The 22,535-nt window shown below is 38.2% G+C and overlaps 1 protein-coding gene across 2 annotated transcripts in view; it reads left to right on the forward strand.

The window, feature by feature from the left end:
* The window catches only part of Gpc5 (glypican 5), an 859,871-nt gene that overhangs the window by 339,457 nt on the left and 497,879 nt on the right, over window positions 1–22,535 (forward strand). The window contains exon 6 of one of the 2 annotated variants that reach the window (XM_055609901.1): window positions 13,735–13,802. The exons of the other annotated variant lie outside the window; for it this stretch is intronic. Within the exon in view, the coding sequence (XP_055465876.1) occupies window positions 13,735–13,741 (7 nt within the window). The 3' untranslated portion in view covers window positions 13,742–13,802. Of the gene's footprint in view, window positions 1–13,734; window positions 13,803–22,535 lie in introns of those variants that run through there. 2 annotated transcript variants of the gene reach the window in all.

Here is a 22,535-nt window from a genome sequence, read left to right on the forward strand (position 1 = left end):
ACACACACACACACACACACACACACACACACACACACACACACACATCCAGGAGTGGTATAGCTGAGTCTTGAGGCAAAGCTATTCATAATTTTCTGAGAAAGCACCAGATTGATTTCCAAGTGTTTGTACACGTTTGTACTCCCACCAGCAGTAGAAGAGGGTTCCTCTTTCTTCACAACCTCTCCAGTATGTGCTGTCACTTGAGATTTTCATCTTAGTCATTCTGACTGGTGTGAGATGGAATCTCAGAATAGTTTTGCTTTGTATTTGCTGAATGACTAAGGACATGGAACATTACTTTAAGTGCTTCTCAGCCACTCGAGATTCCTCTGTTGAGTATTCCCTGGTTAGGTTTTTTTTTTTTTTTTTTTTTTTTTTGGCCCATTTTTTAACTGGGTAATTTTGTTTATTGGTATTTGGTTTCTTGAGTTCATTATACATTTTGGATATTAGCCCTTTGTTGGATTGCTGAAGATCTTTTCCCAGTCTCTAGACTGTCATTTCATTCTATTGACAGTGAGTTTTGCTTTACAGAAACTTTTCAGTTTCAGGAAGTCCCATTTATTGTTGATCTTAGAGCCTATTGGTGTTCTCTTCAGGAAGTTGTTTCCTGTGGCAATGAGTTCTAGGTTCTTTCCCATGTTCTCTTCTAATAGATTTGGTGTATCTTGTATTATATTCACATCTTTGGTCCACTTGGACTTGAGTTTAGTGCAGGGCAATAATATGGATCTATTTGTATTTTTCTACATGTAGACATCCAGTTAGACCAGCATCATTTGTTATAGTATAAAATAGCCTATCAAGGGGGAAAGAAACAAGCTGATAAAAACATTACACACACACACACACACACACACACACACACACCCCTACACCACACACACATATGTGACTGTGATTCTTGTTTGTGACCTTGTTTGTGACAAGGGCATGTTTATCACTGTAATTTTCTTGTCACTTTTCTATTTTATCCCACATGACGGACTACATCCCAGAGACTAGGAGCTTTCACTTGTATGGGTGATTCACACCTTGATTCTCCAAGGTTCTCAGTATTCCTACTTACACTGAATTGTTTTGTGACTTTTATTTTCATTGATTATTAAAAACAGAAACACCCAAAGATGTCTGGTGACTTACAATGATCAGATGTAGACCTGAATCACACTCCTTTCAGTTGGTAGCACACTGCCTTTGATTACTGAATCAGTAGCGTGGAATAGGGTTGTGAAATAGCAAAAGAAAAGACTCAGTTTCCAATTTCTTAAAATCTCTGTGTTCCATGCTGGAGAGGTTGTGGAGAAAGGGGAACCCTCCTCCACTGCTGGTGGGAATGTAAACTGGTACGACCACTCCGGAAATCTATCTGGTGCTTTCTAAGACAATTAGGAATAGTGCTTCCTCAAGACCCAGCTATATCACTGCTAGGTATATACCCAAAGTTTGCTCAAGTACACAAAAGGGATATTTGCTCAACCATCTTTATAGCAGCTTTATTTGTAATAGCCAGAACCTGGAAACAACCCAGATGTCCATCAACGGAGGAATGGGTACAGAAATTGTGGTATTTTTACACAATGGAATACTACTCAGCAATCAAAAAGGAGGAAATCATGAAATTTGCAGGCAAATGGTGGGATCTAGAAAAGATCATCCTGAGTGAAATATCCCAGAAGGAGAAAGACAAACACGGTATATACTCACTTATATAGACCTATAAGATATAAACATAATGAAATCTGAACACCTAAAAAAGATAATCAAGAGAGCGGACATGGGGTAAGATTATCAATCCTCATTTAGAAAGACAGATGGGATGTGCATTGAATGTATGACAGGAGTCTACTGAGCGCATTTGAACGACTCTAACTAGCAGTGTTTTCAAAGCAAAGACTCATGACCAAACCTTTGGCAGAGTACAGGGAATCATAAGAAAGAAGGGGAGTTAGTATGATGTGGAAAAAATAGGAGCTCCACAAGGACCAAATATATCTGGGCACAGGGTCTTTTCTGAGACTGACATTCAACCAAGGACCATGTATGAATGTAACCTAGAACCTCTGCTCAGATGTAGCCTGCGGTAGCTCAGTAACCAATTGGTTTCCCATAGTGAGGGGAACAAGGACTATTTCTAACAGGAACTCAATGACTGGCTCTTTGGCCTCCCCATCCCCCAAGGGAGGAGCAGTCCTGTTAGGCCACAGAGGAGGGCTTTGCAGCCAGTCCTGAAGATACCTGATAAAACAGGATTGGATGAATGGGGAGGAGGTCCCCCCTATCAGTGGACTTGGAAAGGGGCACAGTGGAGATGAGGGAGGGAGGGAGGGACTGGGAGGGAATGAGGGATTGGGACACGGCTGGGATACAGAGTTAATAAAATGTAACTGATAAGAAAAAAATAAAATTAAAAAAAAATCTCTGTGTTCTGAAAGAATCCCTCTTCCCTTTGGTGGCAGAGAACTCCTGATCAGCAAATATCGTGATTGTATATTGGAAAGAAAACATTCTAAATTTGGATGGTTATCAGTTATATTAACAAGAGTGGCCACTACTGTCTCCCCGCTTTGGTTCTGACGATGAGAGAACAGTGTCATATAGTGTTGGGGTATTAAATGTTCTTCTTTCTTCTCACTTATCACACCCCAACCTAGGTTCATGTATGTTGTGGATATAGAGTCACTATGACTTTTTTAGCCAGTTGTATTTTTAGGTCAGCTGGTGTGTGTGTGTGTGTCTGTGTGTGTGTGCATGTTCATGGGAGTGTTGGTGTACCTATGTCCAGAAATGTATTCACATATGCACGTGTGTGAAGGCCAGAGCTAAACTGCTATCATTCCTCAGGGACCATTCGTCTAGTTTTCTTGAGATAATCTCTCTCTGGGGCCTGGAGCTCACTGATTATGCTAGTCTGGTTGGCCAGGAAGCTACCTGAGATCCATCTCTCTTTCTCTACCTAAGCAGCGCTGGGTTTCCAAACATACAGCACCATAGCTGAGTTGTTGTATGAGTTTTGGGATTGAACTGAGACACATCTGCTTTTATGGCAACCATTTTACCAACTGACACTTTTCAACCTCCCCTTTAAAGCAACGGAGTTTAAAATGCCAGTTAATTCCATAAGGTGGGTCTATATTCATTCCTTTTGATTCAACAATTTGTTCAACATGCATTTTCCATTGAGTAACAAACTGTGACATCCCTGCAGCTGGCAAGTGAACCTTAGCCGCACTGTTATATGGAAATCTCTGAGGAAAGCCAGTCCAAGCTGAAGGACGTTTATGCCAAAGCCTGCAGATATTCCCAATGAAATCCTTCTCCATGGCTGGAGAGAGAGTGACAAAGAAGTGACAAACATACATGTTAACTTCCCTAATTTGATTACGGCACAGTGTGTGCTTGGATGAAAGCATTGCACTGTGCTCCACGGTTATATGCCGTTATCATGTCCCAGTCAAGACAAACAGAGTTTACGTCCTCTTTGAACAACAATTAACACACTTTCAGCAGGAGATTGCTGTGTAGGGTGAGTGTCTGGCAGCAGGCATGCTTTCTGCACCATCTCCATAGCAAGGCTCACTCAGGTGGTCCCTCAGAACCTCAGGACATGTGTTTGGATATGCAGATGAACAGGAAACTTCTGAGTGGTCGGCCCCTAGGTGACACTTTATTGTCACTATACTACGACAGAAGTGTCTTTATTTTCTAGATTAAAAAAAGAGCCGTTTTTACATTTATTACTTTTATATTTTAGTGTTGTATTTATTTATTAATATTTATTACTTCTTTTAGGGTTTGTTCTTGTTTCTGTTTTCTTTTGTATGTATCCATCGATCATAGCCCTTGACTTTCTGTCTCTGAATTGTTGTCTCTCTCTCACTTCCTTTGTGTATATCTGTCTGTATGTGTGTATGTGTGTGTCTGTGTGTATGTGTGTGTATATGTGTGTGCGTTCTTGTGAGTTATCTGAGTTTTGAGAGTGCTGTGTAAATACTTCATTAGTAAGTCAAATACTCGGCTCACATTTGACCTGGTTTTTATCTATTGCTCCAAGCATCAGAGCATTGTTATTTTTTTCCAGTGATATACCAAGTTGTAAACTGATCTTTCTTTTCAATTTAATATCTGGGCTTGATAAGTTTTGGTTTCATCTCATGCTTCACTGTATTACATTATTTTATGCAATATATTGAGCCATACTATTGACCAATGATTGTAATTGCTTAATTTTATACATTAGCTCATAATTGAAAACACATGCTTATAACAGTTTCTTATGTTTTAAAACTTCAATTTGATGTTTTTCTAAAGAAGACTTCATTGTAGTATTTTTTCCCCAAAAATGGAATATAGGCATATAATCTTAATAGTACACCTTTAGAGCAATGCTTCTTACATGTTTCTTCCCTTGGATACTTTTTGCCAAAGACACTTTTTTTCAGCCCCTCACAGTGCGGTGGTTTGAAATAGAAGTGGCCCGCCTGGGCTCAAACGCTTGGTCTCCAGGTAGCTGTGGTGTTGGAGATGCCATGGAACCTTGAGGTGGTGCAGTGTTGCTGGAGGAACGAAGTCATGGGGACGGCCTTTGAGGGTCTGTAACTTTGCCGTGTCCATGTTCATGCCCAGCCCTCCATAGAAGAAGGAAAATGTGTCAGCCTGCTCTCACGGTCATGCCAGACCTTGCCCGCCATTATGGATGCTACACATATGGACTTCTAAGCTAAAACGAACCCTTCCTTTGTTAATTGGGTTTGGTCATAGAATTTTAGCACAGCGACATAAAATCTGCTAATAAAACGGGAATATAAAATAGGTATACAAACCAAACATTTACTACTAAAATAAATCACAAAGAAAAAATTTAAACAGATTATTTTATATATAATATTATTTTGCCATTTACTAATAATGAAAGCAAATTTGCATGTTAATGAAATGGATATGCATGTCTAGTTTTCTATAAGACTGATTGATATTCTAGGACATGGTTTTCAGAATTGATCATTACTTTTATCTAATAATCACCAGCACTGAGAATGCTTCTTCATATAATTACCTAGGACAAAGGAGCAGAAGTACATTTAGAGTCTTTTTAGAGAATATTGGAGAATCAATTCTAATCTGCAGCCAAAGTTCACTTAATGTTTGTTTGTTTGTCTGTTTGTCTGTTTACTATGAAATTTAAGCCAGATCTCCAACATAAAATGTTAAGGTCATTCCACTCCAAGGGTACAGTACGTTTTTGTTTTGTTTGGTTTTCCTGATGAGAAATGACAGTAGAAAAACATTAAAAGTCTTTCTCCATAATTAAACAATTATGCTTCTCTGCACAGAAAACTTTAGATGTTCTGTAAAACACTGCAAGCAAGAACACATACTTCTTGGCGTAGTGGAAGAAGCCTTTAGTACTAGCACTCAGGAAGCAGAGGCAGGCAGACCTCTGAGTTCTAGGCCAGCCTGGTCTTCAGAGTGAGTTCCAGAACAGCCAGAGCTTCACAAAGAAATTGTTTCTTGAAGTACACACACACACCCCTGATGTCAGAGCCTTGTTGTTACAGGTGGTATTCAGGGCTCTGTGAGGTGTGATGACAGGTACAGTACAAAGTGCTCATCTTGTCTATTACAAACCTCGGCAATGAACACAGGCAAACTCCATCAGAAGCACAGGTTTCAATTTTTATTAATTTTGGTTGTTGCATGTGCAAAATGTGTTTATTATTGTTAACTTTTTTCATGACACCTCCATTCATGATCTAGGGTAAGCAGTAGTTTTTTGTTTTTCTGTTTTTTGTTTTTCTGTTTGACACTGGGTCAAATTCTGTGTGAAAGTCAACCACCATTGTTTCAAAAGTAGTGGAGCTGTAGCTTATGCTGAAATTTTAATTTTTAAAGGTCACAGTAAAAAGAAACTAGTAACATTAATATTAGGAACAAACTCTATTCCCATGTTATTTATAAAGCAAATCAAAGCAATATTCCTATTTTTTATTTTTCTTCTTTCAAATTACCCATTAAGATAATTTTACTCAGTCTCTGTTCTTGGGAAATTCCTCACCAAAGGTAACATATGTTGATTGGGCCATGGTGTTATTAAAAATGATGTTTATTTTACATCCATTGTACATATGGGAAAACATCCTTAGGAGACAGGCATACGAATTCTCCATCCACCGCTAGGAACGGTCAGAATCTGGCTATCACTTCCTTGGGTAATGAAGACCCATTGCTCTTCTGGTAGGCAAGCATTCCAAAACAGAGTGAAAAACATGACTTTGAAGCAAAACACGGAGTATGCTGAGAGCCTGTGGCTTGTGCCCTTAGTGGTCTATACTCTAGTTATTTGGTGAGGTTGCCCTTAAGAAGAGTATCTGTGAGATACATCAGATTGACAGCTGGCTGTCAGATAGCTACAGTTTCTTTCAGTGTTTGAACATTAGCATCAGAAAAAATTAAAATAGAAATTATGGGGTGCAGAGCACACAAAAAAGTGTGTGCTATGGAGATTATTTTAATTTTGTTAGTAACAAGGATTGTTTTAAAGATGTGATTTCAAAAGTGTAGGATAATCTTCACTGAAGAATATGATGGGCAAATTTACCGAAGAATAAAATGATGTTGCTTTAGTATATATAATACATACAAACATACTAAATTAAACTATGTGTACACAAATATATGTATTAGCATATATTACCTCTATTTCATAGCAATATCTGTAAGATTTATTATCTCGTAATATCACAGACTAATCATGCTACCTACTATTTCCATAATCCATATGTAGCACCAGCAGTTGTGAACTCTGAACTATAGTTTCTCCACAAGAATCCATTGAATGAATATATTGAAGACAGCAGGTTTATCTTACAAGAATTGGAACATGATGCCAGTTTTAATAAAATTCAGCTCTTTTGTATAATAGTGTTTTGTAGGATGCGAGGAATATAATCGTCTCACCCACCCTTCTATTGATGATAAAATAAATCATTAATTATGTTTTTTATTTCTTCTTCAACTGTATATAATTTCATATTTTTCCCATTCACCTTAAAATAGAGCCAAGTCTTTGAAACTCATGCTTGACCTGTGCAATCCCAGATTTCACTTTCTTAAAGACAGTATTAGGGAAGTGATAATTTTATGTTGATAGAACTATATGTGGAAGTGTTTCTCATCGCGTAAGTGATACTTTGGGTGAGAAAATGAACATGTAGCATCTGTAAATTCACAATCCTGGGATTGAATGATACTTGATGTGGCTCTACAGTAGAACTGATTAGAACATGTAAGAAAAAGCTGTTTACTTTGTCTCACTCACCTATCACACCTATTGTCTACTTCCTTTATGTAAGCCAGTGAGCAGCCAAACTTTTAAATAGCAAACTCCCCACTCAGACTGATGCCACACTGCTGAGAGCGAAGGAAAGAATTTATAGAGACCCTGTAGATTATTCTGGCTCAGCCTTTTTCATTAGTGCAAAGCAACTCAAAGCAATAATTTCACGGTCATATTTCCTATCTCCTAATCCAAAATGTGTCTGTTTTTCCCTATCGAGTTTAGAGTATGCCAGATCTCTTTTGCTAGTACTTACTCTGAAAGGCTGCTATCCCTAAAGAATATGGATAACAGTGAGACAAATGACATGCATTCTGACAAGAGGATTTTAGGTAGAGGATTAGATTTTAATACAGATTATAACATTTCTCTCCTGTACATATTTGAAAGAATGCCCTATTAATTTTGTTGTCTTCAGGGGTTTATATGGGGTCACGTGAATTTCCTACCAGGTCAGTCTCAAGCTACGCTTTCATTCATTCTTTTCATCTGTATGTGGCATATATATATATATGTCTTGCGCGCTTCAAAATATTTGCCTCAGTCTTTTCATAATGCCTTTATATGGGCTGATGTTTTGCCAGTTTTTAATATAATTCTAAATTTTCTTGTTTTATTTAACATTACATCAGCTTTTCACATAACTGTATATTTATTATTCCAGCCAAAGACAATGTACATACTTGTTAGATGTTCGAGTGGAGGCTGATTTATCTCCCAGTTTCTCTTTTCTGTGGAATGCTCTTAAATTGAAACAATACAGGGAGATTTTGTTAGCCTTGTAATTGAATCAAAATGGAAGAGCGTTCATAGTAAGCAGTTGTTATTTCGTTGCTACTCCCATGGTCTTACCTAAATTTAATCCAGATGCCAAGAAGACCAGCTTTCATGATCTCCCTCTGTCTCTCTTTCTCTCTCTCTCTCGTATGTGTGTGTCTGTATCTCTATGCACGTCTGTGTGTTTTCTTCAGAAGCCTGACACTTTGTTAGTTTGTTGATTTTGTTTCTGAAACCCTGGCCATCAGAGCTGTCAGTTGTTTACTGGACAGAATTAGGACAGAATCCATAACTCTCTTTGGCATAGTTTCTTCTCGTGTTCCTTCCTTACATGTGTTGTTTTCCTCTGAACAAGTTCTCTGGCTGTTCCTCAAAAAATGTTTTACAAATTATGGCTTATGTCATGTAGTTGATGACAGAACCAAGCAAATGTCCCACCAACAATGGGAACGAATGTAGAGGTTCAAGTATATGTCCTTAAGCATCAATTTCCGAATGTGGCATGACTGCATCGACAGTGGAAATGTGTATAATAGCTGCCTCTATGGAGGAGGCATTGTGGTGACACGAGCTAATGTTGTCATCATTTGCAACTTGGAGACATGATGTGTACAAAATTATAAACAGTAATATGATACACCGAAATAGAAGTCCTCAGTGATCCTAGTGTGTGAACCGCAGGATGCTACAGTCATCCAGAGACACAACACTCTCTGCCTGGGCCCTTCATCATACCACATACTTAAGCAACAGAGCTATCCTTAGGTGCTTTATTTTGCCCATGCGTGTACACACATGCTCATATGTGTATGAGGACATGTTGGTTTGGGGTTACTGGTGTGTGTGTCTTCCTTCACTGGAGGAAGCCTGCAGTCAGGTGTTTTCCTCCAATTGTTCTCCACTTTATAAATAAGTCAGGGAGGCCCACTGAACTGTGACTTCAGAATGAATCTGTCCTAGCCATCTTGCTCTAGGAAATACCATCTCTGTCTTTTATGCACTGGGGCTGTGGGTGGTTTCTACACCCACTTGGCCTTGACAAGTGTTCTGGAAATCTGAACTCCAACACACACTTCAATGGCTCCTGCATTACCCATGGAGTCATATCTGCTACCTCTAAATTGTAGTTTTGCATTGACCCCACAGATGTGAATTAAGAATAATGGCGATATGCAATAAAAATACATGGGTTCAGTCAAATCAGTCTATGGGTAGATGTCTTTGTAGCCATGCTTGATGATTTGAGTTCAGCCTCCAGAACCTACCTCATAGAAGTTAGAAAGCAACTCCTGAAAGCTCTTCTTAGATCTCTGTATGCTTACCTAGGCACACAAATACCTATACACACAAAGACACACACTGAAGAAATAAATGTAAAAAATAAAAAATAAAAATAATGCACATAAAAATAAAAATACAGACTTTCAAACACAAAAGCAGATGCGTATTTCTGGGCCAGATCTCACTCAGTATTATTTTAAGTTACCTTATATCATACTAAAATATGTAGTGGTTAATATTTTTAATTTTATTTTAATCTTTATAACCTAGAATATATGTCTCTGTCCTTGTGGGAGAGATTGTTTCCAGAAAGATTGGACCAGGGTGGAGTGGCAGGTCCTGAATGAGGGCAATATTACATGATACTGTAGCCCTAGACTAAATACATAAACTGAAACATAAAAGGGTACTAGCTGGTCAGTAGGCTTCGTCTCTGCTTTCTGACCATGCACGAAACATGACCGACCATCTCATGTTACTGTTGCCATACCTAGAACTACCCAGGATGTCTTTCACTTCCGCATAATGGTTTGCATTGTTAAACTGTGAGTTAAAGTGCATTGTGAGTTGCCGTGTGGAAAACAGCCAGTGTTCTTACACATTGGGCCATCTCTACAACACCCTCATTATTAAAATGCAAACTATTACATACAAGAGAATCATTGCTTTATTCTTGTAAGTGTGCCCAGGTTAGTTTAGTCAATTCATCATGGCCATAAAAATTTAAAATAAAGAATACTCTAAAGAGGACTTTCAAATTGTGAAACCGTGCTCTAAATTGATTGGAAAATCAATTTAAAAAACAATATTTATTTATTTATTTTTCTTTTTTATTTGTTACTGTAGTTGATGTTTATAGATCTCTTTGTGTCTGTGTGCATGCTTGGGCAAACATGTATGTGTGTGTGTGTGTGTTTGCGTGTGCTCTCCTTGCACATATGTTCATGTCAACAGAAAACTTTGTGGAGTCCTTTTTTCCTTTTCACCTTACTGGGTTCAGTGAACTCTAGACTGCCAGGCTCATTCAGTAAGCATCTTTAACTGATGTGCTATCTTATTGACCCTTTCTTTATTTTTTTTAATAAAAATAATACATAGAAAATAAATAATCACATAAAGTAATTGTGTGACATTTTGGTGAAATTTTCTATTTCAGTTTATATAAACACTCATATTCACAGGTCCTTGGCCTTATTATAGTTTTATGTTAGTATTTATATTTCACCATTCTCAGAAATGTCACCGCTTTAAGAGCCTCATGAGGTCTGAGGAGCCTGTGATGTGTTTCCTCATGAAGAGGCAGGGGCTAATGACAGCTATTATTTCTACTCCATCATGGTCCTTGCTCTCCTGTTACCAATCCAAAGTGTCAACACATCCTTTGTAATTATGACATTGATTTTTTTGGTGCTCACCAACCTGCTATCATGACAAGTAATTTAGAGGGATTCCTTGACATCTCTTGCTTAAGGCTAATGTTTTATTTAACCAATGTATGCTTTTTGTGACTAGTCACTGTTAGACATCAAAGAAGCTTGGTGAGGCAGAGAAAAAAGAGAGATGAGTTATTCAGTTTCTCTGATACTCTTCAATGCTGGTAATTCTTGCTAATTTTAAAGGTTTTCCATATGTTAGAATGAGCTTGTGAGAACACTTTGGTAACTGAACAGTACAGTAGGTTAACAAGCCACCGTGTCACTTAGAATTGCTAAGGTTTCGCAGTGCAAAAGTGCAGCGAGGACCTGCCCATTACAATGAGATTTTTCAGAGATGCATGCAGACAGACTTCCATTAAGACATAGGCCACTGACGGGAGGGAGATGAGGCATCAGTTCCAGGCCTGGCAGGAAGGGCTGACACGAGGCCATCTGGTTTTTCCTACAAATGTCAGGTGGTCTGACGAGGGAGGAAACTCATTCTGCTCAGTCTTGTTTCATCGTGCATGTGTTAGGGAGGGATGATACCCTGCGGAAAGGATGTCAGCCTTTACCACCACTGTTTTCTGTTCTTCGAAAAGTGGCCACCAGAACGGCCATTTGAAAACAAAACCGAAGCAGTCGAAACAACCACAGAATGAAGAGCGATGTAGCAGTGCGTTTGGGTTTTAACTTTTAAGGTTGTTTTGATAGTATTGCTTTATAAACTCCTCCACTCATCCAGTGTCCCCCCCCCCATATAAAACAGAACCGACGATAATTAAATCCAAATCTAAAGCTGCAGTGGTGTGGAGGGTGTCCTTAAAAAGATGACTATAGAAGGTGTGCTGTATCTTCTATTTCACTGGTGATTATATTATTCATATCTTTAACTGCTATTTGAAGGGGAGGTAAAACATTTCATTTTCCAAATTAAAGAATTGCATTTTGCTTTCATTAAGGCACCCTAGGCTTTGCTTTATTGCGTCGTTAATTAGCACTTGAATGGTCAAAGGGACTTATTTGGTGAGTGTGTATCTTGCAAAACACTAGAGGCGTATATTAATGAAAGGCTAAAACACACCCAGGAGTCTCTTATTGCCGTATTAAAGCATTTATAAATGGGATTTTAATTTAAAGTGCTGCTAAAGTGAAAATGAAATGTTGTATTGATTCTCAGGCCAGTTGCTTTTAGGAAGTGCAGTGCGTGTATTATTCCATCTTCAAATTATTACTGCCAACTGACCTGGACATGCTCAAGTATGATTCTCTGAAGCCCAAACGAGGCACATAAAGCAATTAGGCTGCATCGCTGAGAGGCTGCAGAAAGGCTTCCGGCCACTAGGTGGCAGAGGTTTCCCAGAACAGTGCTCCTGCATCAAAGGCTGTACTTTTTTTCTTGCAAACTGCAAACCAGCATCCATCAAAGGGATGGTTGTTAAAGCTGGCTAAGCCCCCCCCCCCATTTTACTCACATGTGGGAATGTTTTGCTAAAATATAAAATGCATATTTTAGTTTATGTGACTTCAGCAAAAGCAGTAAGTCTGACTTCAAATAATTTATTTACTAATACAATAGCGAAAATAAGGTTTTACTATTGTTAATTTTTTATTTAATATATCCTTTTGATGTATTTAATTTTATCTTTTTTTTACTTTACAGCACAATGGGTAAAAAGATTTTTAAATAGTGTGATTCAAATGGATTATGACAGGGAAGGAAGCTTCATTTTTATTTGAAGATTAAGACAGTCATGTAAAAGCGATCCGTTTAGGTTAAGGTTAGAGCGGTTTCTGAGATCAGCATCAGAGTGGTACTCTCTGTTATTTATTTTCCTAAACATGGTCTCTCCGTATAACCCTGGCTATCCCGGAACTCAATAGGTCAGACTGGCCATCCAAAATCTAAATCTGCCTGCCTCTGCCTCCTGAATGCTAGGATTAAGGATGTGTACCATTCCTACCCAGCTTAAAGTGCTATATTATTGATTCTTGATTTCAAGAAAGGAAACTATAAAATATTTGGAAAGTGAAATATTTTTCAAAAGTTAAATATATAATTACAGTTGTTGGTACATGCACATAATTCTAGCAGTAGGGAGTGTGAGATTGTGAGACTCTGGGATCAAGACCAGGCTGGGCTATAGCAAGCTTATATACACTGAATCTTTAGAGCTAATTTTATATTTCTTTGTTTTCTGAACATGTTATATACAAAATATTTCTACATAAGAAAATTGTGACAGGTATAGGATAAGGTTGATAAGTCTGGATTTAAGAGTAGTCAGAATATATGAACCAAAAAGTTTATTTCTAGTTTCATTAGATTGATTTTTTGGAGAATTGTTGATTTGTGTGTGTGGCTCATTGTAAGAAACTAAAATCTTCCTGATCCTTCTTCAGTGTCCAGACCTATCTGTTTTCTTTGAAGCTTACCTGTACGAGAGACACATATCTGAGCATGTCACTGAGGTGTTTGCAGAATGGTTTAACTGAGGAGGGAAACGTGGGTGACAGCACGTCCTATCTTGGAATCCCAGACTGAGTAACAAAGAGAGGAAAAGGCAAGAGGAGGACCAGTGCAAAACTCTTTCTGCATCTTGGTTTCAGGAGTCACGCCAACCTTCACCTCCAACCCTGCTGAAGTGTTTTCTGTGTCAGGATGGACTAGGCACTAAATTAAGAGCCAGATAGACTTTCTTTCTTAATCTACCTTTGTCAGATATTTTGACACAACAGTGAGCAAAGTAACTGACAGATTATCTCTTACAATGAGGGTGGCTGGGCTTCTCATGACTGTGAATGCGTTATAAATCAATGAGACCTGAAATGGAACAGGAAGGAAAGAAAGGGTTCGTACTTCATCGGCCATGCCCATGGCTTCACGGACTTCACGTCTTGTGTTTTCTGCTCTTGTTGTAGATTCTGATACATCCCATCCACCGAGAATCGAGTGCTCTGATTGCAGAGATGAACTATGGTCACCTTGGTCCTGTCCAGCTGTTTTCAGTTTGTTCTGCTACACACCCTACATGGCCATGTGAAATGTTATGTGAATGCTTCACATCCTAGCTCTATACGCACGGCTCAAAGATAAAGAAGCACAGCAGGAACGTTTAGATCAGCTAGTTGGCACTATGGAAGAGGAAAGAACACACACTCTTCCCAATCTCTTCCTGCCCATGAGACTTGGCATTGAAGTAAGAACTCTCGGGTCTGCCAAGAACTCTTTGGTTTTCAGTTGACCCTCAGAGTGGTACCTTCAGATTTCAGCTTGCAAAGCCTGATATCGAGGAGCCTGAGACAGCCCCCACCCCCACATACCCAGTTTTGTTTTCTGGACTGATTTTCCTAGTTCTTACCTAAAACAGAGGAGACCCTTAGCATTTCTGTTTCTAATAAAAGAAGTATTAGAAAATATAGAGGATACCAAGGAAACAAGGCCCTCGAAACCAACAGGATGGATGCTCATACGAACTCACCAACTCACGGAGGCTGAGGCAGCATGCACAGGGCCTGCACGGGTCCTTTGAGAACGTATTATAGCTTCTACTTTGGTGTTTTTATGGGATTCCTGAATGTGCAAATAGGTGGGTGTCTGCATCTATGTCTGTTTCTTCCACCTTTTATTGGATTCTTCTCCTTCTGTTTGTATTGACCTATTCTGATCTGTTATAGTTTCTGCCTTCTATGCTATTCTATTGAATTCTATACTGCTTTTTTATTCATATTCACATTCAGTTCTAATATTTAATTCTATTCTATCTATCCTATCCTATCCTATCCTATCCTATCCTATCCTATCCTATCCTATCCTATCCTATCCTATCCTATCCTATCCTACCCTTTCCTACACTATCTTAATATATATTATCCCTTAGAGGACTCTTTGGTTTTCTCACCATATTTTATTTTATTCCTATTTTTTAAATAAGAGACAGAAAGGGGGTGGATCTGGATGGGGGGGGGAAGTTATGAGGAGCTAGGTGGAGTAAAGGGAAGGAAAACTATAGTCAGGATATATAATGAGAGAAAAACTCGTTTTCAATAAAACGAAAAAGTAGGCTATATTAAAAATACAGATAAATGATGTGAAAAGAGTGTTCATCATAAATGCTATAACTGAAGCCGGGTAATGATTGCACATGGATTTAATCCTATCATGTCAGCGGCATTGGCTGGCACATTCCCAGATTCAAAGCCAGCCTGGTCTACATAGTGAGTTCCTAGACATCCAAGGCTACCCAGTTCACCTCTGTCTCATTAAACAGAAAAAAATTATTAGTGAGGTCCATAAATTATATAAATGAGGCTAGTTATGAACAGAAAACTATATAACTTGAAGTACATGGTCAAATATTAGTTTCTTTTGTTGACGGTGAAATGATAATTGTCTTTTCTCAATAGGTCTGAGGTTCATGGTTAACCCCTCATCAGTTTCTATACCTGTCTAATGCACCTTGTTAATGTACTGGTTATCGCATCAAATACTTGGTAGTTTTACACGTATTATCTGCCATGTTAGCACTATAGTCAAGGGTAACTTTAGCCGTGTCTGCAATAGTTTAGATGCACTGCTGTTTAGCCACAGCAGTTCCCTGTCTGAAGACACTTCTCTCGCCGGGGAACTATGCTGTTCCTGAAAGCCAGTGGTGATTAAGGTTTCTCCTGACATTCCTAAGTCGGAGTCCTTTCACACGTTCTTTGCTTTCCCTTGCCACGAGTCACAACTGTAAGTAGCCTCCATACTGTCTGACATTAGACTTGATGAAAAAGTGATTGTCTGCCTGGTTATGACTGTGTCACACACAGACATACACACATGCACACAGCACAAACTAATCTGCACACACAAACACACACATCTCACTACACACACCACATACATAAAGACATAAACACACACACACAGAGGCACACAGACAGACATACACAAACAAACACTTTCAACCAATATCACTAAGATGCATTCCTGGGTCGGCTGTGCTTGTCATTGAATCACCTAGAGATTTAATACCCTCTCATCATTTTCCTTAGATTGTGTTACGACAATGGGCATTCCTGACACATGAAATCTTCCATATCTTGATTTTGTCTTAAAAAAGGGGGAGGGCAGAAGTTAGCATAAGCATAGCCCAGAGACAGTGAAATGTCTATTGAATGTATTGAATTTCCTTTTATGCTCATGAGAAATTTCTCTAAGTATGTAGCAAAGTGGCAAGGAAATTTTCTCTCATCAATCTTATTTCTATTCAGTGTCAAAAGCTAGAAAAAAAAAATCATTCAGGTTTTTGGAACACATATACCAGTGAGCCTTTATGGAAATAAGGATGTGAGATCACAGATTTATAAGTGAACATTTAAAAACAATTTTGTGCAATTAAAAATCTTCAGTTTCACTTAACAGATAGAGGCACATAACTGGCTTAAGTTGTTTCATTCCAGACAGGAATAACACCTCCTTCATACCAAAATTAAATATATGGGGAGATCGCAGAATAAACACTAAGTTTTGGGGACTTCATTGTTGTGATGGAACAGTCACTTGAACATGGTGGTGACACCTTCAGATTAACCTTTCTCATTATATTGCTAAGTCCATATATAACAATTAGGGTTTATTATTTTCTAGAATTTCTATTATGCATTTATTACCAGATGTATTTTTTTATTTTTCTTATGAGTCAAAAGAGCATTTACTTTAATTCTTTTGCCATACTTGAGCACACAATTTGAAGATAAAGTCACAATAAATGTTATAGAGCAATACCGGTTAGATTTGAATTCAAATATGAGTACAAAGTCACATTCCTTCTATGGATCGTACAATTGCATACTGTGTTCTCTGCAATAAAACTCTCTCCTTTTCAGTGAATGGAATAATCAATTTGCTTCATACAGCAAAACTGGCATCGTTTAATTTCTTCAGGGCTTTGGGTTAAGCATAAATATCTAACAGAGTGAAAATCATTTGAAATAACTATGATGAGCTTTATGGTATAATAAAATAAAAGAGGATCCCCCCAAGTCCAGAATTGAAGTGTGGACCAATGTTAATCTACCTGAAATGCTACACATGTATGTTTTAATATAAAATTTGATCCATTGCTAAAAAGTATATTTTGAAAAGGTGAGCCCAATTCTAGGTAAAGGATTCTTACTACCTGTTAGTGTTTTATTGCCTCACAATGGTGTTATGATGGACACCTTCTTAGGTGTTTGTTTTTATTCATTATAACAGAGATTTTTGTTTAATGGAGACAAGGCAGACAAGGGAATATTTCTTTTATCCTAAGCTTATAATTTTGTCAGCAACATCATTTAAGAAATAAATGGAAAAGATGAACATAATCTAGCTAATGTCTATCTTCATTAAACTTCAAAATCGATAAAATTTTTAAAAGTTCCTTTAAGGTCTTCTACTTTTAAGCTCTTTAATAAACTTAGTTTATCTCTAAGGTGTTTTCTGATTTTAATAATTTTCTATAATCAATTTGTAAATGGTAATTTAAGCTTATGTTTATACTTATAATTTTGCAATATAATGATAAATATTTATAATTAATGAGCAGATATAAATTTTCCTATCGAGTCAGGGGAGAGACATTTAAATTGTAGATTGTATAATTACTGAGTCTCTTAGTTGCCATTTTTAATATTTCTAATCTAATCATATAACAAAAAGTGACCTTATTAGATAACTTTTTAGAGAAATTTCAAAATATTTAATAATAACTTTTCACTTTTATTTTTTAAAATTGCTTAGACTAAATTTTGGTATGAAAAAAAATCATTCTATGTACCACATTCACGGAGGGGTATTTTAAGTAAGGGTGTGTCACATCGAAAGCTCCAGAACGTTGGTTTCTGACATGACTTGGCATCTGGAGTGCATCTTCTGCTCCAGGTCGTGCCCTTAACAACAGAAGATGTGCGTGGACCCATTAGGCTCTCAGAAAGTGTTCCCAGTCCAACCGCGCTGCACTGTAAGGAACTCAGCTCCCTGTGCTGGCCATTTGCAGTCTGAATACACTGGGAGGCAGCACAGGAAAGCTTCTTTAGGGTTAAGTGGGGAGATGTGCACTTTGCATGACAAAGTCATTTATTAATGTGTTTCTGGCCATGAATGTCAAGAGCACAGCTTCAGATTAACAGGTGTAGAAGCCCAGGTATGTTTTAAAGGCCTTTGATTTTACATGTATCAAAACTATACAATGAAGGAACACTGCTATAAAATACAGAAACAGATGGAGCAGGCCAATATATTTATGAAACATTTCAATACTCTTGCTAATCTACACTGTTAACAACCCCGTGATCTGATTACAAACAGCCCTTCTGCTTCCTAAGTGTGGAAAGAAAGACCCAGAGAGCTGAGAAGTAAGCACACATCAGATTTGCTGTTATCCCCAACCTTTCCTCAGCCGATCCAGCATGTACGCATGTTCTCGTTGCTATTTGCTCGGCATGCTAGGTCTTTTAGAAATATTATCCCTGAGGTTGAAAAGTGGGGTAGGAAGAAGTGGCTAGAGGTAGGAAAGTGACCCCTAAAAATAAACTTTATCCAACTTTATGCATTTAAAAAAATAAGCAAAAACTGCTATCCAGTATTGCATAAATTTTGGTGCTGTCTGCATTGTCATTCTATAGCCAGCATTGAAGTGCTACTCAGCAGCAGTGAGAGATTGGGCTTCCTCACTTGCCTTTAATCCTCTACCACTGAAAGAATGATTGTCAAAGTACCATTAACCTATTGCAAAATAGAACATTTTCAACAGTCTGAATAAAGAGGAGAGGCAGCACCTGGAAGCTTCTTTAGGCTCAAGTGGAGAGATCTGTGCTTCAAATGATTAATATTGACATTTTGAATTGCTTTTAGAAACACAAAACCCAGCGTAAATCTACAATTCCTCATATATGTCCTGTTAAATTACATCTGTGTACTTTAAGCCAAAATGTGCTATAGTTGCTCTGTTCCCAGGAACTAAAGCAGCTATCCCAAAGTGCTACTGACATATATGTTTATTCTGTAGACCTGAAAAAAAATAAAAACAAAAACAAAACAAAATCTTAAGACCTCTTTAAGTTTATGGAGGTCAGTTTTTATTCTTTTAGTTACTCGCTAAGTATTAAACTATTTTTATATTCTTAAAGCAGGGTTTATGTATGCATGCTTGCTTTTTTAATGTGATTTGCTAGGTCCAGAAGCTCAAGCTCCGCCTCCTTTGGATTACTCTCACACACCTGTTGGTTTCCTTCAAAGCGCTCTGAGAGGAGCTTTGTACCTCAGGAATTTTTATTAACTTCCACCAGCTGCCGAATGTGGGCTGCAGTGGTATAGTTCAAAAGCTTCCCTGCAGCAGGCTGCCAAGCTGCAAAGGTTTCTCTAGAGTAACAGCAGGGCCCTCCAGACCTCACAAGAGCAAAGCACGTTCACAGAACAGAGCCAGGCTTTTTCAGCATGTGGCTGCTGCCAGCTCTGGTTGGTCCTCTACAAGTAGGAGCCTTGAGGGTCACAATCAGACTTGTCCGAAATGGGATTTACAGGTCTGGGTAGGTGTGGTTTGCAGGCCAGGACTGACTAAGTACCAACCAGGTTTACCAAGTGTTGGCTATAAGAGAAGATATTTTTGAAAACATGCCAAATACTGATCTAACTCAAATTTCTCTCAGTATCTGTACTTTTAGTGAAAGTAAGAAAGTTTGGATTTTATTTAGAAAAACAATTAAGTATAAAAGTAGAACTTTCTGCAAGACCTAAGTAAGGCAGCATTTACAATACCTTCTCCTCCATATTTAAGTTCTATTCAAAGGTTTCAAAAATTTAATAAGACTATATTTAGCTTGATGTTTGTGGATTGTCGCAACTGAAATTTTCAATACAACTTTGAGATCTGTTTGTAAGCACTCTTAAAATCTGTTGCATACATCTTTCTTTACATAAACGTTTAGCACCACCCTCTATATGCGTATTGATGTGCAGATATGCAACTCATATTCACTTAGTTTATAAATGGTTACAAGGTTCCATAACATGCAGGGCTTTTCCAGAGTATTACAATTCACTCTCAGTCTCTCAACAGTAAATATTTTTGATAGTGTCTTTCCAATTGTTACAGTAACATATGTGGGAGTTTCACATACCTAGAATCCTGTTTTCTGTATGAATTCATTTGCAAGAATTTTTTTCTTGTTATACTGAAAATAGATTATACAATATATTCTGATTATGCTTCCCTAGGCCCAAGCTCCTCTCAAATCCTTTATACCTTACTACCCACCTAAATCCAAATCCTTTCTCACTCTCTCTCATTAGAAAATAAACAGGCAGCTAAGAGGAAAAAAAAATTGATAAAAGGATAAAATAAAATAAAACAAACCTGAATAGGGCAAAAGAAACAAACAGAAAGACCTAAAGAAAAAGCACAAGAAACACATATAGATGCAGAGATACGCACATTGTCAAACACAGAAATTCCATAAAAAACATAAGACCAGAAGCAATGATACATAAACAAAAGACCTATAATGTAAGAAAACTGCCCAGACAAAGCACTGTGAGAGAAAAAAATCCAGAAATACCATTGAGTGTAGTCTGTGTTGGTCATTATTGGCCATCTCCTGCTGGTAACAGAGCCTGGCCTTAAGAGTGTTTTGTATACGCAGTGAGACTCCATTGGAGAAAACTAAATTTTCATTTGTGAATGGTTATCAATTGGAAATGTGTCTGGTTTAGGGATGTAGGCTTGTGTCCTCTTCCATGCTCATCACTGGGACCCCATCATTTCTAGATTTGCACAGGCCCTGAGCATGCTGCTACCATCTCAGGAAGTTCCTGTGTACATTGGTCCTGCTGTGGTGAGAAGGCCTTGCTTCCTTGGTGGTTTCCAGTCCCAACTGGTCTTACAATCTTCCCTCGATTAGGCTGATTTTCTTCTATGACGTTGTTGAAATTATTTTCTATGCCTTTGACCTGGGTTTCTTATCCCTCCTCTACTCCTATTATTCTTTGATTTGGTCTTTTCATAGTTCCTGGTATTTCCTGAAAGTTTTATGCCTGGATTTTTTAGATTTAACATTTTTTTTTAATTTTATTTTTTTCTTATCAGTTACATTTTATTAACTCTGTATCCCAGCCGTGTCCTGATCCCTCCCTCCCTCCCTCATCTCTACCGTGCCCCTTTCCAAGTCCACTGATAGGGGGGACCTCCTCCCCATTCATCTGATCCTGTTTTATCAGGCATCTTCAGGACTGGCTGTAAAGCTCGTCTCTGTGGCCTAACAGGACTGCTCCTCCCTTGGGGGGTGGGGAGGTCAAAGAGCCAGCCATTGAGTTCCTGTTAGAAATAGTCCTTGTTCCCCTTACTATGGGAAACCAATTGGTTACTGAGCTACCACGAGCTACATCCGAGCAGAGGTTCTAGGTTATATCCATACATGGTCCTTGGTTGAATGTCAAGTCTCAGAAAAGACCCTGTGCCCAGATATATTTGGTCCTTGTGGAGCTTCTATCCTTTCCCCATCATACTAACTCCTCTTCTTTCATATGTTTCCCTGTACTCTGCCGAAGGTTTGGTTGTGAGTCTTTGTAGCTGCTTTGAAAACACTGCTAGTTAGAGTCTTTCAAATGCCTTCAGTAGACTCCTGTCATACGTTCAATGCACATCCCATCTGTCTTTCTAAATGAGGATTGATCATCTTACCCCATGTCCACTCTCTTGATTAACTTTTTTAGGTGTATAGATTTCATTATGTTTATCATATCTTATAGGTCTATATAAGTGAGTATATACCGTGTTTATCTTTCTCCTTCTGGGATATTTCATTCAGAATGATCTTTTCTAGATCTCACCATTTGCCTGCAAATTTCATGATTTCCTCCTTTTTGATTGCTGAGTAGTATTCCATTGTGTAAAAATACCACAATTTCTGTATCCATTCCTCCGTTGATGGACATCTGGGTTGTTTCCAGGTTCTGGCTATTACAAATAAAGCTGCTACAAACATGGTTGAGCAAGTATCCCTTTTGTGTACTTGAGCAAAGTTTGGGTATATACCTAGCAGTGGTATAGCTGGGTCTTGAGGAAGCACTATTCCTAATTGTCTGAGATAGCGCCAGATAGATTTCCAAAGTGGTTGTACCAGTTTACATTCCCACCAGCAGTGGAGGAGGGTTCCCCTTTCTCCACAACCTCTCCAGCATGTGTTGTCCCTTGAGTTTTTCATCTTGGCCATTCTGATGGGTGTGAGGTGAAATCTCAGGGTTGTTTTGATTTGCATTTCCCTGATGGCTAATGAGGTTGAGCATTTCTTTAAGTGTTTCTCTGCCATTCGATATTCCTCTGTCGAGAATTCTGTTTAGCTCTGTCCCCCATTTTTTAATTGGATTACTTGGTTTGCTGTTTTTCAGCTTCTTTAGTTCTTTGTATATACTGGATATTAGCCCTCTGTCAGATAAAAGTTTAGTGAAGATTCTTTCCCAATCTATAGGCAGTCGTTTTGTTTTGATGATGGTGTCCTTTGCTTTACAGAAGCTTTTCAGTTTCATGAGGTCCCATTTATTGATTGTTGCTCTAAGAGCCTGTGCTGTTGGTGTTCTGTTCAGGAAGTTGTCTCCTGTACCAATGAGTTCTAGGCTGTTCCCCACTTTTTCTTCTAACAGATTTAGAGTATCTGGTTTTATGTTGAGGTCTTTGATTTACTTGGACTTTAGTTTTGTGCAG

The sequence above is a fragment of the Psammomys obesus genome, unplaced genomic scaffold, assembly GCF_907164565.1.
Source record: "Psammomys obesus unplaced genomic scaffold, mPsaObe1.curated_primary_1811, whole genome shotgun sequence".
Classification (NCBI taxonomy): Eukaryota; Metazoa; Chordata; class Mammalia; order Rodentia; family Muridae; genus Psammomys; species Psammomys obesus.